The following is a 16,193-nucleotide window of genomic DNA, read 5'->3' on the forward strand; positions in this document are numbered from 1 at the left end:
TGGGTCAGACATCAAGACTCCTAATCCCTACTCGATCTTCTTGTTGCAAGGACGGATTGGTGGTTTCAGACAGCATAAATAAGCATGAAGTCATCTTGTATCACCTGGAGAAACTGAATCTGTGAGCACTGGGCACAATGGGGAACTGCATGTTCTTGCAGGAGGATAGGACTTCAGAGGGGAAGCGTCAGCCAGCACACCCCTCAGTGCGCTGTCTCCTGGCTGGAGGGTGACACAGGTGACACCTCAGAGTGGAGAACAGCCTGATGGCTGCTGCCTTGGTGGTCCATCCAGTGCATTTCTAAAGGAAGAACAAAGGGATTACAAGCAAATACAGAAAAATGTCAGAAAGAAAGGGCCAATTTGTGCCCAGGAGAGTTGTGCCCATGTTTTGCATAACTGTGTGATGTTTTTGGACATTGCAATTTTAAGATGACAATTATTTCTGTATTCCCAGAAAATTCATAGGGATTCACTTTTCTTTATAGCCATCTCTAGGAGTTATCGCCTGTTGAACATTGCCAAGATCATACAAACAGCTGACTTAAACCTAAGCATCTCTGTGACAGATTTAGTCCCGTCGCAGCAATCGCTCCTGCACATCTGGTGCTGATGTGAATGTATTTTTATTATGTGTGTTTAACGGCCTGTCACTCACAGCAGGTTATGAAAGAAATAATTTTTTCCTCTCTAAAGTAATGTATTCCAAGGGAGGATTTACCAAAAGTACCATCTAACTGAAAACACGCTCTACTTAAAAGCTGTTCCTATGATCAGTGTGGGTTTCCCATTCCAGAGACACATGCTTTGGGGCTTTCTAGCCAAGACAACCCTGTACTGCAGTGGCATGTGCTTTTCCTGCAAGGCTCACGGATGTAATGTTCTATCTTCAGCCACTACTTTCAAACAAGTGGACTGGAAGCTCTGTCTTGCCCATTGTGAGAAGAAACAAGCTGCTTTCCCTCTTTCCTGACTTTGTGGGCAAGAGAAGGCTGAAAGCAGGCAAGGGGATGAAGAGTGGAATGGAGGCAGGAGGCGACATTTTCCTTCTCTCCCTCCTGCCAGGTAATCTGCCAGCATTCCCAGACCTTGTTTATTCTGAACTCTGGCAAAGCATTCCTTTAAAAATACGCGGAGCGGTGCTGACTCACAATGGTTTTCTTAGGGCAGCTATCACTTCTAGCCACGCTGTGCTTATATGCATTTGCCACATGCTAAACTGATTCATTTGCCCAAACATAGCTTACCAAGTGAATCAGGTTAGAGAGGCAGCCTGCTACTTAGTGGTTATAGTCCTGGGGCAATAAGCCAGAGGGTAAAATCCCAGTTACATTGGTGTATTGTAGAACTTTTCTCATTGCCTTAAAGCAAGTGGTATAGAAACAACAGTGACAGCAGGCTGCGCCCCGTGTACGGGACCGATCTCATGTTATTCTCATCCAGCAATGGAGAATTCCTGCGAAGAAATGATGTGTCACAGCCCTGCAGCTCCCTGGGTCAGATTCCTTCCACCTCATAGCTGGCCGGCATAGTGTTCTCAAACATCAGCCAATTCACATTAATAGAACACTTTCATGTGATTGAGGGAGAAAGGGGATCCATACACCAGCTAGGAGAGAAGGAGTGCTGAAGGTTATGAAAATCAGGGGCAGAGTGGGACAGTTTCATTTTTAGTCTAGAGGAAACTCAGGTAAGTAACACTTTATTAGTTCTTTAAACTTAAAAAATGTCTAGACTCAAACCAGCTTACTAATCATGTTTGAGACGTTACAAAAAGGCAAAGGGAGTGGCTTATAAGTGAAAGAAACTTTTTTCCTTATAAAAAAAGAAAGTGGCTCCTTTGAGGTTCTATAGTTTCATGATCTCTTGTATAACTTGTTTTGCAGTACTCATAATCTAAAGTAATCTACAGGGTGATGTCTGTTTAGCCAGTATCTTTGGCCGAGGGACAGATCATTAAGTCTGCACGTCCTAAAATAGATGTTTTGAAAACATGTTAGAGCATGACAGACTGTAATAGCCATGTGCAAGTGCTGGAGTTTTGAACGTGGCTCTTCCACCGTTGCCCTATTTGCAGAAATAGTTGCTTGTTGGTTTGAAGTTGCCATGTAACAACAAGAATGCGCGTTTCTCATGCAGGATTTCAGAGGTAAAATTAGCTGACTGGTTGCTAGAAAGATTACTCAGATGTTTGAGCTGTTCTTTGGTGAGAACTGACTCGATGATTCTTACTGTCATGTACAATGAGGTTTGCTTCAGGCTGTAAAAGACAGTATCTCCTCTGGTGACCCAAACCTTCTATAGATCTTCATGTTGAAGTCACTTTCTATCTACCCACTGGGAGAGCTAATCAGATGAAAATAATGATGAACAAGGATTTGATAAGGTTATTATTTTGAACACTGTTGTCATTATATTGAAACGTGTTGTCAACATGTGAGACTGTGGCCACTTTTGTTACTTCTTTATTTTTTTAATGAGCAGGGTTTGTGTTACCACAATGTTTTGGTATGTCTTGTAAGTTTGGGAATCTATTTCTCAAGTAATCTGCCTTTAAAAAGGCTGGTTTATCTTTGGGCAGAAACAAACAATTGGGAACAAGGTGACAATGGCAGGTACCCTTCTGTCTGTATTGTGAAGTTGGTGTTTCCTACAAAATCTGATCTTATAAAAAATAGAGTGCTTGTAGCTTGAATTTGTTTCTCATGATTCAGCTACTCTGGATCAAGCTGTAAATTACCTAGGAGCAGACCTTTTCCCCTTTACACAGCCCAAGAGATGAGTTAGAAACCTGCTATAGATGTAGGAGCTGAGAAAAAAATCTCCATCCCTTCATGTCATACCTGTTTAGTTATAGATATGGAGATTAATTAAGTAGATGCTAATACATATATCCATAAATCTTAGTTTAAAGGGATTTTGGAAAGCAGAAAGGTAGAAGGGCCAGTAGTTGGCCAGAAAAGTCAGATGGACCTATGGATGGAACATCTAATCTTCATTGGCTTCGTTTTCAGTATCCTGCCATCTGCATCTACATCCACATCCACGCATTCTTCTGTCTCTGAAACAGAGCTCTGTGCAATGATAGTCTCAGATACCCCGGCTGAGGGAGACAGGTTATCATTTTGCATGTGCTCAGGATTACCTAGTCAGTATTTTTCATCAAGCAGTTCAATAATCGAGGCTGTGGAAAGCAACCTACTCTAGGAAAGAGCTGATCTAAGCTGGTCTAAGTTTTATTATAGCTCGGTGATTTTACCAGTAAAGTAAGTTGTCAGTGCCTGGATGTACTTGGATTGTCACAGAAGCACTGGTTTGTGGGGCTGTTTAGAAAGAAGACCTATTCAAAGCCACTCCAGCAGCAAATGGGAAATAAAACCAATGCCTCAGGTCCAGCCTGACACTTCACACCCACAGGTAAGCCTGCAGACATCTTCCACCTCATACAAAACATAATTCACATTGCAAATCTGAGTACAAAGCATGCGGGATAGAAATAGAAATAGAAATCAAAGCAATAGTTTGGAGACCTTCCAGCATAGGCAGCACAAGGGGGTGGAGGGGAAGCATCACTGTGAAGGTTCAGGCTGTGAAACCTCCAGCAGGCGGTGGTGAGTTCCCTGTCTTCACGGACAACTTACATTTTGCTGGGTGGGAGGAGGGTGTTTTTGAAGACTATTGAGAATATTCCTTTCTCATCACTTGAAGCTTTCTTTAAAATTCTCAGATATCTAACAACTTCTGTGGCAGTATTAGAGAATGGCAGTCTCTAAGAAGCCCCTTAAGTCCATACCAAGACTGAAAAAGGCTAAATTTTACCTTACATCTGTGATCTAAACTTGAAGCTAAAGAAATAGCTAAAATTCAGTTGATTCTATATTCAGTTGCAGCAGCTCATGCTTTGAAGAGCTGCATTGCTGACAGCCAGAGCCAGAGGAGAGCCATCACACATCATAGTTCTTATTTTCCTTGACATAATCCTTTTTAAGCACTGGCTTCTAAAAATCACATGGTGAAACAAAGTTCAGTTTAACTTGTGTATGTTTTCGTTAGAAGCTCCTGAATGCAGGATATTATGGAAATACCTCAGCTGATCAAGACAGATCTACAGAATATACAAGGCTCAGCAAGTCTGAGAAAACATTGAACTATATATTCCTGCCAAATTAAGTTTGTCATAAAACGCTAGTTAGGACTTGACGGACTCATTTACTTCTCTGTTTCACAGCAAGCATACAATCCAGCTCGCACTCTGGGTTCTTGGTCAAAGCCAAGGCTCAGCCAGCTCTGAGCCCTTGCAGGTGGGTCAGGGTATGTTTGTTTGCTTCATGTGTGAACAGCGTTGCGATGCGCAGAATTGTATAGGATGGTGATAGGACTATACGTAGCTAAAAGGTAAGAATGATTTGTTTTGTTACCTGGATGAAATGTGTTTTTCTGAATGTAAGTAACCAGAAAACACTCGCTGATTCATGGCAAGCTGACTGGGTGTAAACACTTTTTCTTGCTATTGAAACAGAATGTGATGGATATCATACTAATAATTTTCTCATGTGTGAACGGTTGCCATATTTGCAACATAAATATTTTAGAAGGAAACAGGATTGGTATAATTATGAGAAAACAGGACCATGAGATAATGTCCCTAGAGGCAATGAAAGAGAACAGGAAACTTTATTGGTGAACCAACCCTGTAGCTGTTTCTGCAGAACAGATCTGACTAATGAATGGATCAAATCAGAACAAATGGCATATGTATTCAAAGGGTTCTTTGGGTAATGTGATTTCAGAACATCCTCTTCCATTCCCCAAACGTGATTCCTCCTGCAGACCTGTAAAAAATGCAGCTATTTTGGGAAGATACACACTAAAATAGAGGAGAGAGATATCCATGAGCCCAGTTTTTCTGTGATTCTGTGAAGCGTCAGCCAAACTCCCCTGTTTCCATGCACTTAGGATTCAATGTCGGTATTCACTCATCCTCCAGAAGGGGCAAGAGGATGTGTCTAGATCTTCTGGAACAAAAGCACTTTTTGATGTTAACACAGTCCGACATCATGAGCAGCTCCTTGCTGAAGCCAGAAACACAAAGATCGCTGCAGTAAGGGAAGGAGGAGTAAAGTATAGAAAAGCAGATAAAAGCATCACGAGTACCAAAATCCTATTTTTTATAGCACAACTTAGTAAATCTGCAGGTTTGGACCTTAGATTTGATTTTAATGTGCTCCATTTTGTTTCTGGCACAATAAAGACTGTGAATTCTCCGACACTTCCAAGGGATACATGTGTGATGTGCCTTTCACTTTTGTTACTGTTAGCTCTGTATGATGTGAGCTGTTGACCTATTTTCCATCGTCATGAAAAAGCTTTTGATTAGACTATAAAGAAGTTGGGTTTATATTTCTGTATGTGTCTGCGCATTATATATTCAGCATATTGATACTGTTTAAACCGCAGCAACTAACTGCTGGAATAAGTTGCATGTCTACTTGTTGCATTGCCTGTTACTCACAGTTTCCATGCCTCTTCCAAATGTAAACTGAAAATTGCACTTAACCACTTTCTTTATGAGAAATAGCTGCTTTTACCCACAAATTTGGAGCTCTGCACAATTTTATTGAACCCATATGAAAATCTCTGCATGATGCAAGGGGCCAGGAGGTTTAAATTCAGGGTCTACATAAAACACTCTATTTTTCCAGTTTCTGTGGTGGACTCTTAACTCATTGCACTGCTCACACCAAAAGGTGATGTGTATCAGGAGCACTGAGCATGGAGATAGCCTTGCATTCTTATAAACTAGCCTTAACATTTCTTAACTGTTATACGTGCAATAGTCTCGGCATGAAGACCTGCCAGCCCAAACCCAGTATTTGAACCATGGCACTATTAAACCATTTTTGTTGGTGAAAAGAGTTCAAGACTTCTCGCAATTGCACTGAAGCCTTTTGCATTAACAGATCCTAGAGCCTCGTCGTATCTTTGTATGGTAAGTTCTGTTCTTATATCTGAAGTTTGAAGAGTTTTGATTCAACTCCACAGGCCATTACACTTTTCAGAGAATATTACTCCTTTCTACATGTGCAGGACTTCACTAAGTAACCTTTAAGAGTTTGCTTGTGCAACAAAACAAGAATCCCATCCGGAAGCAGGAAGATACAAATCTTGATTCTCCTTAGCCCTTTAACTGCAGAAGGTGGTGCTGTACGGATTCCAGTCATATATGAACCTTAAACTCAACAAACAATTGTAGGGCTTATTTTGTACTCATTCCATTAACTTGAAGTATGGTTGGTGTCCACTTTCTGGGTGCTAATGACTGATATTCAGTTCCCTGCATTCTGTCATGGATTCTTGTTGACAGCAGAAGTTTTATATTTTTCTGTTTGCTAATATTTCAGAGTGCTTTGTGATTAAAAAAAATTGATGCAACAGGGAGACAGAAGTGCCATCTGTGAATTCCACACAGCATCAGCCTAGTCGTTCTTTTTAATATCCTGCCCTGTTCCAGCTGAAAAAGGTGTTTTCTGCCAGCAAGCCAAGGACATGCAGTACCAAAAGGCACGTGCATCTTTAACATCCAGAGAGACAGCTTGCACAAAGGCTGTGTAAGGCTTGCACAAACATGTGATAATTCTGTCTGAGTGATGAAATCTCAGAAAAAAATCAAGCTAAAAAACTCATGTGCCACTTTTCCCATTGCACTGGTCTTCTGCCATCATTGAAGAGGTCAGTGCTGACTCTTGGGACTTCACACCCCAACGAGTTACCAGTTTTACTTAGGAGTCCACATGCACATATGTTGCCAGCCACAGGATTACAGGGATAACACCGTGTCCTAAGGTTGTAGACATCACAGGTGCAGCTGGAGGAGAATAAGGGTGATGTTGCTTATTTCCATTCACTTTATTACCTTTTATTTTGTTATTTTTGTAGGCATGAAAAGAAGTGCTTTGTGACACTAGAAAGGTCAATAGCTGATAAATAGAAGCCAGCTGCAAAATAAAATTTCTTCTGTTTATCTGTCAAGTTCTGTCTGTTGTAATGATTCAAACCAAAGTAACACTTAATATTCCAAAAACATAATGAGATTTTAATGTTAAAATCTTACCGACAAGGAAGGGGACACTTACATCATTAATAGCCAGGCTGTCTGCAGACTCAGGAAGCCAATAGTGCAGACATTTGCAGATGATCCCAGAAGTTATTTTCCCCGTATTTTCATTCAATATTACAATCCCTGCTTTAAAAATATACATGCGGTGCATAATGATATATAGCAACAATTATTTTGTGAGCCTGGTTTCCAGCAAACCTTCTGAGACTGAATTCCAGAACCACAGAGCCTGTATCTAACACGTTCACTAACCATGAAGAAATGCCGATGGAAAAATACACCTGTAAAGTGAGAGTGGACTTCTGAAACTGGATATTGTTTGTATTAGTGGAAAATGATAACATGGATATAAATAGCGCAGACCTGGCTGGGCAAGGCAATATGTTATACGAGTTTAAATCTGTCATTAGGAGAATCTGATTAGGTTTACATCTGTCACAAGGATGAAGACTTGTGCCATCTGTAACAACAACGAGTGGCTTAGTTAACTTTACCTCCACCAACCCCCACGGGTTGCTAGGACCCCTTCCCGCCAACACAGCATGAGATCATCTTTCTAAAAAGCCTCTGCCACAGAGGCAAACATCAGCACCTCAGATTCAGAGCAGGGAGTGTAGTCTGGGCAGCAGTCATTGTCACCAGACCATCAAAAAAACCTTTGGGAACTGTCTCCAAGTGACCTCTCAGTCTTGTTTTTCATGTCTGCTTAGCTGAATCAAAGGAGTCGAGGGGGAAATAGGCTTAGAATTTACATTCATATTTGTTTTAAACATTCATCCACTACATTAGTTTTAATGGTAAATAATGGTAATGACAGTAAGGAAGCATGCTTGTTACTATGCAATTATTATCATTTGAAAAAAAAGCATGTAAAAATTATGTTAGCTCCACTGTTTTTTTTTTCCTTCTGATGTCTTCAGTGATAACTCTCTGATGTTACTGCACACAAACGCATTCCTGGCTGTCTTTCACCAATAAGCCTAGGGAAGAATTTTGGCCTTGAAATGTAGTGGGGTCTTGTTGTACAGAGCTAAATCAGTGTTACACCCTTGAAAGAAGTCCCTAATCCAGTACAGATTCCATGTGAAATGTAACCTATTCTCTTAGAGCAGCAATGCCAAATCAAGGCAGGAGTTGTGTTCATTCTGTACTGCTCCTGAGGGCTGAACACTAGCCCTGGAGTCCTGCTTAGTGCAGGATTACACATTAGTGGCCACCACTCGGCCCCTCTGTGCTGCAATTGCTGCTTCTCTAGATGTCAGCAGTCTTATTCTGCTCCATGAACCAGTGCAGAACTTGCGTAAGCAATCCTACCCAAGTGATGATATCATAGAATGCATTTATCTATGCATACTAGGTACTAAATGCAGCTGTATGTACGTGTGTGATTGTGTGTACACACTATTGTCTACCTGTGTTGGGCCAGCATGAAAAATCCATCAGCAGCCTCCTGTCGGCCCAAGGAAAATCCCTGAGCATTGGAGAATGAGTCCCCCTCTCCTGTGATCTTGGTCAGGGGATGCAGGCTGTGTTAGCGTGAAGCCCAACCTGCCAGCTCTGGCGTGTCAACACGCCTCAGCTGAGAAGGCAGGTGGTGAGAGACCGTGGCTGGCAGCTTGGCTCAGGGTCCACAGCTTCAGGAGAACAAGAAGGAAGGAATCTTGCCTTCTGAGCAGCTTTACGCACTGCGTCTCCTCTGCCACTCTCCTCTGCCCTCAGAAAAGCGGACCTTAAGGCAGCTCTTCACTCTCCCTTTTATTTCCACTGAGAAACTTGGCCGAAGGGAGGAGAAAAAAAGGACAGAAGAGACAGCTAAACACTACAGAGGGGACAGCGAAGAAAACAGTTGCAAGGAAAAAGAACCTGAAAAGAGGCAAGAAATAATTCCACTTGTGATACGTTCTTCCCGTGCTTTATGTGCCCTGGTTCCTCAGCCCTGCCCTGCATCCAGCGGTTTGCTCACCACAGGCGGTCCCTGTTGTTCTCTGGGGAAAGGCAGCAAAACACCATCTCACAGCTCTCACAAAAGGCCAGCTCAGCTTTTTGTTGCCAAGCAACATCATGATTTCGCAGCAGATCCAGCCGCTGGTGTTGCCAAGCAACATCTTTCCCATCAAGTTGTGCACATTTAAGTCATTCCATGTTTATTAATCCTCATTATAGGATTATGTTTTACCTCCCAGATCCTGATAGTTGCTCTTTTAGAACTTGTATGAAAACATGGGCTGACGGGCTATTGCAGGGCACCCTTGCAGATCTCCACAATATTGTACTAATATGCAGAAACTAAGAATGGTTTGGCATTATTTACATCAAGATGGGACAGGAGCAAAATACTAAACAGTCCCTTTTCTTCTCTTACCTACGAGAACAGTTGGTGCATAACGGTGTGGCAGAGCTTTGCAATGCTTTATGTGTGGTATCTATCATGTGAAACTAAGGAACATGAACACATTTTGTCTTATTTTTGCACTATTTTTACCATAAAATAAACTGACAAAAGAAATGGTCTTAAATAAATACTTAATGTAGAATGTATTCAATATACAAGCAGCTCATGCCTCTGAGCAGTGTGTGGTCGGGAAGCAGACCAAACACTGTATACAGTGGGATTAAGTTGGGTCACTCATGACAAATCACTTGGATCTTACTGAAATGCTGAACTCATTAACTGCTGCATAGCTTACCTTTAAGTCTGAGCTGTGTTCTCCCCTAGTCTGACTCTGCCAATCCTCCTGGGTTTGATCCTCTTTTGATCAAGAAAAGGCATTCTCCTGTGAAGCGTGGATGAGGAACCACATGGGAATTCCAGCAAGTAGAGTAAAGCAGCCTGATGTGAGTGCATTTTCTCCCACCAGTTCTGTCATAGAATCAAAGAGGATAAATTGAGACATCAGAGGATGAGGAATGCTCTCATGGTTAATGGTTCACGCAGATTGATGTGACTTCACACTGAAACAGAGCAGAAGAGCAGCATCTACACAGGTGCAAGCAACTTGCGGTGAATAGGCGTTGCTTGGGATAGCTGGGAAAGGAATCTGAGTGGATCGTAATTTGGACATGACAGCAAGTCAGAAAACTGTCCCAAAGCTGTAACATCAGTGTTGTCAGACAGACTTGTTCTAGGTCCAGAGATCAGGGAGTGTGGCTGCTGCCTGTCCTCATGGATGTTGCTTCCCTTATTTCCCATGACTCACGGTTCTGGAAGCAGTAAAGTTTTCTGTGTGGCTCTGCAAACCTTACACAAGTTTGGCTGATAAAAATACATGGCCAGAAATCACCATCAGCTGCCAGCAGGTAATTGTCCCCTGAGTCTGTGCAGGCAACCATTTTGCAAGGCAGCTCCTTCCCTTTCACTTGTAGCATTTTCTGGCCTTAGCTCTACAGATGGAATCAAACCAAATATGAGTTTGGTTGCTGTTTATGAGGAAATAAAGTGAAGAATTGAGGATATATTATCAAGCTTGTGTTTTCCTGAGCTACCACAGGATCCCTGCTCTTAAATTCATGGCACAGAGCCTAAGGAAAAACAATGCATAATTTTTTGTCTATAGGCAACGAATTTTACAACAAATTCTATACTGTTTCGTAAGGAAGAGCAGACTAACACTTTGATTTGATGATTTTAGATTTTCTGGGTTCTGAAGCAGGCTGGGGAGACAAGGGAATATGACAGCCACATTCACACCTTTTAGTCTTTGAGCTTCGCTGTTGATCTTTCACTTTTCCATCTGAGCTCTTCAAGGTGTAGCACAGATTTATTTGACCTACTGTATGTCCCACATACCACCACACCCACTCATACCACACCCACTTTACTTTATAATGTGGAAAAGCTCAGGGAATAGAAGTAATTTATTCCTGATCTGTGGAATGCTGCTTTGATCAGTAACAGTGGCATAAGATGGTATAATAATGCTGAAGGCTTGGGTTGCTGGATCACCAGCTTCATGAATAAAGAAAGGTTCCAGTGGCAAGGCTGCTCACAGTCCCTGACCTCACAACTGTTCAGACCAGAGCTCCAAATGCTTCACGATTTCAAGCCAGATGTTTGTAACCAAGACTTTGTGTAAAAGAGAAAAGGCACAAGAATGCCAGCACAGAAGATTCCCTGGGAAAACCTGCCTCTTATTCATGTCGGATATGAATTTTCCATACTGGAGTCAGAAACACTGCCTAGCAGCTCTACATGGACCATGGGCAATTCCTTTGCTGTGTGGCACCACCAAGCACCACTTACAGAAGTGCTTACAGAAACTTGTTAAGCCCTTGGAGTGGACACTAGTGATGAATACCTGTGTTTTGTTATCAGCTGTCCACCCCTTTGTGGAAACATTGCTGGAACAGACAATGATCATTAATAATAATAATCTGCTCACCCATAAACCAGTACTTCTTGCAACAGCACATTTCAAAAGGTTTTTGTCACGTCTCCACCCTTCAGGATGATTAAATGAGAAATGATTTCAGCATAAGCTGAACGGGAACATCAACATTTGCTAGTGTATATTTCTGAGGGCTTTTAGGACTAATATGGAAACTGAAAGGTAAAACACATAAACATACTTGAAACGCAGATGGTGGATAGATACCCCCCTCAGTACCCACTTCCCATGGAAAACAAGTGCTTCACAGTGTTGTTGATACATCAGCCTTCCAGTGCCGAGGGGGGCACAGGGAAGCTGAGGGGTGGCTCTTCATCAGGGAGTGCAGGGACAGGATGAGGGGGAATGGTTTTCAGTTGAAAGAGGGGAGATTGAGATGGGATATTAGGAAGAAATGTTGTGAGGGTGGGGAGGCCCTGGCCCAGGTTGCCCAGAGCAGTGGTGGCTGCCCCATCCCTGGAGGTGTTCAAGGCCAGGTTGGATGGGACTTGGAGCCCCTGATTTGGTGGAAGGTGTCCCTGCCTGTGGCAGGGGGTAGGACTGGATGGACTTTGAGGTCCCTTCTAACCCAAACCATTCCATGATTCTAGGATTCTACTCTTTCCTTGGACATTGTTGTAGGGCAAGAAGCATAGCTTACACCAGGAGCCAAGAAACACTAAGAGTGAAATACATTTTAACTGAAATCCATGTTCCCTAGGGTTGCTTTTGTGAAAGGCGTTAGTACTCAATTTATGGCATGCAGAGCCCAGCAGTGTCCCAGGAGCAGGGGAGGCCCTGGTGGAGGAAGCACAACTTGTTTTCTTTTCGCCCGGGGTGGAGGCGAGCGGGTTGCTCAGCAGGTTATAGAGGTGGGTCCCTGAGCCTAGGCTTTGTGTCAGGCTGAGGAGAGGCAGGAGGAAAATAAGGTGAACACTTGGGAGGTGAAGATGGAAGGAATGGTTTGAAGACTTGCTGTGAAAGTGTCGGGGAACCTAAAGCTGCTAGATTAATCTCGGAATGTAAGTGTGAAGTTAAATGTTTGCTCACTCGCTCCCTTGCAGGAAAGCCGTTGTTTTACTGTATGTGTACAAAGGACTCTCTGAGCTGATCAGAGCAGTTTGGTACCAGGGAGCGTTGTCTAAGATATGTACTCCTAAAATAATTGTAATAATGACATGCAAATTGTAAAAGATAGTATAGAAAGATGAGAACGATTATCTTTTGCTTAACCTATGTTTATTTAATGAATGACTTTTCAGCATGTTTTTAATGTTTATTTGAAATTCCATACATATGATAAAGCGCTTGTGGTTTGCAACCTAAGTGGTGCTTGTGCATGGAGAAAATGCATTAGAAATCATGTATATAAGAAGGATTACAATGGCATTGTAATTGGGAAATTGTCTCAGTTACTCTACAGTGTAATTCGTGTGTTGTTTTTATCACTTGTTGCATTACTGCAGAGTCTATAATGACTTCATCCCCTATTTATTATGTTTATCATCACTATTAAGCAGTTGGTAAGTTGGAAATTGTGTGGTAATTGTGAAATTTCACACTCTAGGGACAGACAAGAGTAGCCAGGCAGTGTGATAGGACGTGTTAGTCCTATCCTAGGAGATTTGTGAGAGCTATCACTTGTGAGGCACTTTTCTAATTTTCTACTTTGATTCTTGTACATTTTAATAAAAACCTGTAACTAAAGTACTTTTTCTTTCAACTGACTCTTACAAATGTGGCCTCTACAGGCAGTTGCTCTTTGTAGCAGTCAGTATTGCTGAGTTGGCACAGGAGCAGTGACAGTGAGTGAATTTACTCTAAATAAACAGAGGAATGCTGTGCCATACACTGCCTGATCTGTTTAAGAACTTGATAAGCAGAATTCACCTTATCCACAACTGATCAACAAGAACTCACCCCTATTAACCAAACAACTCATTCCCCAGCTGATGTTATTGCTGGGAGTGCTTCTATGGGACAGTTCTAAGGGCTTTAAATATTCAGGTGTTTTCACGTGTTGTCCGTGGGAACAGAAAGAGAGCTGGGAAGAGAGAAGCTTACACAGAGATGTTGGTATATTTGCTCCTAGGGAGCTGTGGGGGAAACATTGCTGTAATGAAGCTGTTATTTCTCTCCTGTGCACTGAAACCTTAATTAGCTGCTCTAACAGTGAGAATATTTTGTTATATCAATACATACTTAAACTATTTTAATCTCAACCTGTTGTCCTGGAACATTTCACTGAGCTGAGCCTGGAAAGATGTGTGTTTGCTGCTTCCTGATGAAGCACTTCAGACTTTGGGAACAGCGATTTTGAAAATATTGCATGTACTCTTTAATTTAGTTGTGTACTATTTTAAAACAGCAGAGGATTTGGAAGCAATCTCAGCACATAAAACCTTGCCTTGCTGTTTAATCACTAAAAGTGCAGCCCTGGCCTCAGTGGTTTCACCGGGAGCAAGTTCCAGCACCGATTCATCCCCTGGAGACACTCAAGTTCAAACACAGCATGGCTTAAAAGCACAACACTGAGTTTCTCGTTCTCTCCAAGCCTCCTGTGAAGAAAAATAATCTCCCAAGTTTAAAAAAAGTGTACTGCAATAACATTCCTTACAAGCTTATATGGTTTCCTTGGCTGACAAAGTGCAACCTCGCTTTTACAGCCTGGCTTTGACAGAGTCTTTTCTTGCCATACGCCACAGGTGCATCTCATGTTCTTTGGAAAAAAAAAACAATTGAAGAAAGTGTGTAGTTTTCACCTGTCTAGTAATACAAGGAATAGAAGGGGGCTACAAGGAATAGAAGGGGGCTACAAGAAAGCTGGGGAGTGACTGTTTGCAAAGGCTTGTAGTGATAGGATGAGGGGGAACGGGTATAAACTGGAGGGTGGCAGATTTAGGCTAAGCATAAAGAGGAATTTCTTCACCATGAGAGTGGTGAGACACTGGAACAGGTTGCCCAGGGAGGTGGCAGGGTCCAGGTCCAGTGATAAAGGTAAAAAATCAATGTCTTCTTTCTGAAAGCTGAGTGCATAAACAGAAAATTGTTTCTGTTACAGCAATGGTCAAATTTAGCTTTGTGGTTGAGGCTGTGAGCTTGCAGCTGAGCCCAGGGTCTCCCAGACACACAGGTGATTTGGACACGGTTAAAACATGAAGGATTTTTCCTGTGGGCTGTCTGTCCAAGCACCTTTGGCAAGGAAAATGCCTTTCTGCTCAAATGGCATGGGGTGATCCCGAGAGGGGGTAACAAAGTGGAGTTTCAGGGAGTGTCTTCTAGTGTTAAACTGAACCAGTGTAAGGAAGCCAGTAGGGACACAGTGGAATAAAAGCATTGGAATAAAAAGTTTTATGACTTGAAATCCTTGTCAGACTGAGTGTCAGGAATGGCAGCTGGTATAGTGACCGAGGTGGCACTCCTCCAGCATATCCAGGGCTGTTTGTTGGGTTTTTTTACAGACGACTTAGAGCTTTTTCTTTTCTTCCAGTGATCATTTTCTAATCTCTGTGTGCTATTGGATGCCAGCATTGCAATGGGCAATGAGAACAGCAGTGCAGAAAACCAGGTGAGTGTGATGGTGTGGCTGCGTTTCCCTGAGCAAACCTCACAGAAATTGGTTTCACAGGCAGCTTACCCTGCACTGATCTTCTGCTCCCAGTTACACTCATATTTAAATGTCATTAATGGTGATGGAAGACATGGAGAAGTAGAAATAAAGTCTTAAACCCCACTTAGTCTGCTGAATGGCTATTGAGGAAGTAGTGCATGATGAAGAGTCAAAATTCATACAGTCATTGAAATGTTTAAATATGTTTATTTTTAGTCAGAAGTTCCCAGTGCAAACCAAGTCATCCTTCTCCCCCCCAGCCAAGGAGCCCAGCAGGTAGTGCGTGATGAAGCTGGTTCGCATGGTTTGCGTTTCAAAGTGTGAGCATCAGGCTTGGCTGTGCTGGGGTTTATGTTTTTGACGCTGCCTGCAAACTTGCAAGGCAGCTCCATTTAAGTTTTCAGCAAGTTGTAAAAAATAATCTGGTTTATTTTAACTGTTTTCTTTGGTGGTGATCTCTGCTTTAGAGAAGCTGCCTGTGTCTGACCCTCTTCGCATGCTGCCTTTCCTCTCAGCTCCTACACTGATGTTGTTCTCATAACTCAGTACCAGTTGACATGAGTTGTTGTTTTTGTGGTTGTGTTTATCAGAGAGCACCACAGCCCAGTTCTACCGCTCGGCTGAGTCATCTGGGAGCTCTACACGTGGTTTGCGTTAAAGATGGGAGAGTCTGTGCTAAGTTTAGAACTCGTTTAATAAGAGGGAAGGGCCACGAGCGTGATGCAAGGGCTGGAGCACCTCCCATACAAGGACAGACTGAGAGAGTTGGGGTTGTTCAGCCTGGAGAAGAGAAACCTGCGGCGAGACCTTAGAGCAGCTTCTAGTACTGGAAGGGGCTCTAGGAAAGCCAGGGAGGGGCTCTTGATCAGGGAGTGCAGGGATAGGATGAGGGGAATGGTTTTCAGCTGAAAGAGGGGAGATTGAGGTGGGATCTTAGGGAGAAATATTTTCTTATGAGGGTGGGGAGGCCCTGGCCCAGGTTGCCCAGAGCAGTGGTGGCTGCCCCATCCCTGGAGGTGTTCAAGGCCAGGTTGGATGGGGCTTTGAGAAGGTGCCTAGTGGAATGTGTGCCTGCCCATGGCAGTGATATTGGAACTGGATG

At 42.7% G+C, this 16,193-nt stretch overlaps 1 protein-coding gene across 4 annotated transcripts in view; it reads left to right on the forward strand.

Moving 5' to 3' along the window:
• The first annotated feature begins 1,548 nt into the window (after nt 1-1,548).
• TACC2 (transforming acidic coiled-coil containing protein 2) overlaps nt 1,549-16,193 on the forward strand; it is a 140,357-nt gene continuing 125,712 nt past the window's right edge. Inside the window, exons 1-3 of one of the 4 annotated variants that reach the window (XM_069864098.1) lie at nt 1,549-1,690; nt 14,972-15,055; nt 15,308-15,367. In XM_069864098.1, the coding sequence (XP_069720199.1) occupies nt 15,017-15,055; nt 15,308-15,367 (99 nt within the window). In that variant the 5' untranslated portion in view covers nt 1,549-1,690; nt 14,972-15,016. The remainder of the gene's footprint in view (nt 1,691-14,971; nt 15,056-15,307; nt 15,368-16,193) is intronic. The other 3 variants (XM_069864096.1, XM_069864099.1, XM_069864097.1) reach the window with 3 other exon arrangements.

The sequence above is a fragment of the Phaenicophaeus curvirostris genome, chromosome 9 (genome assembly GCF_032191515.1).
Source record: "Phaenicophaeus curvirostris isolate KB17595 chromosome 9, BPBGC_Pcur_1.0, whole genome shotgun sequence".
NCBI classification, from domain to species: domain Eukaryota; kingdom Metazoa; phylum Chordata; class Aves; order Cuculiformes; family Cuculidae; genus Phaenicophaeus; species Phaenicophaeus curvirostris.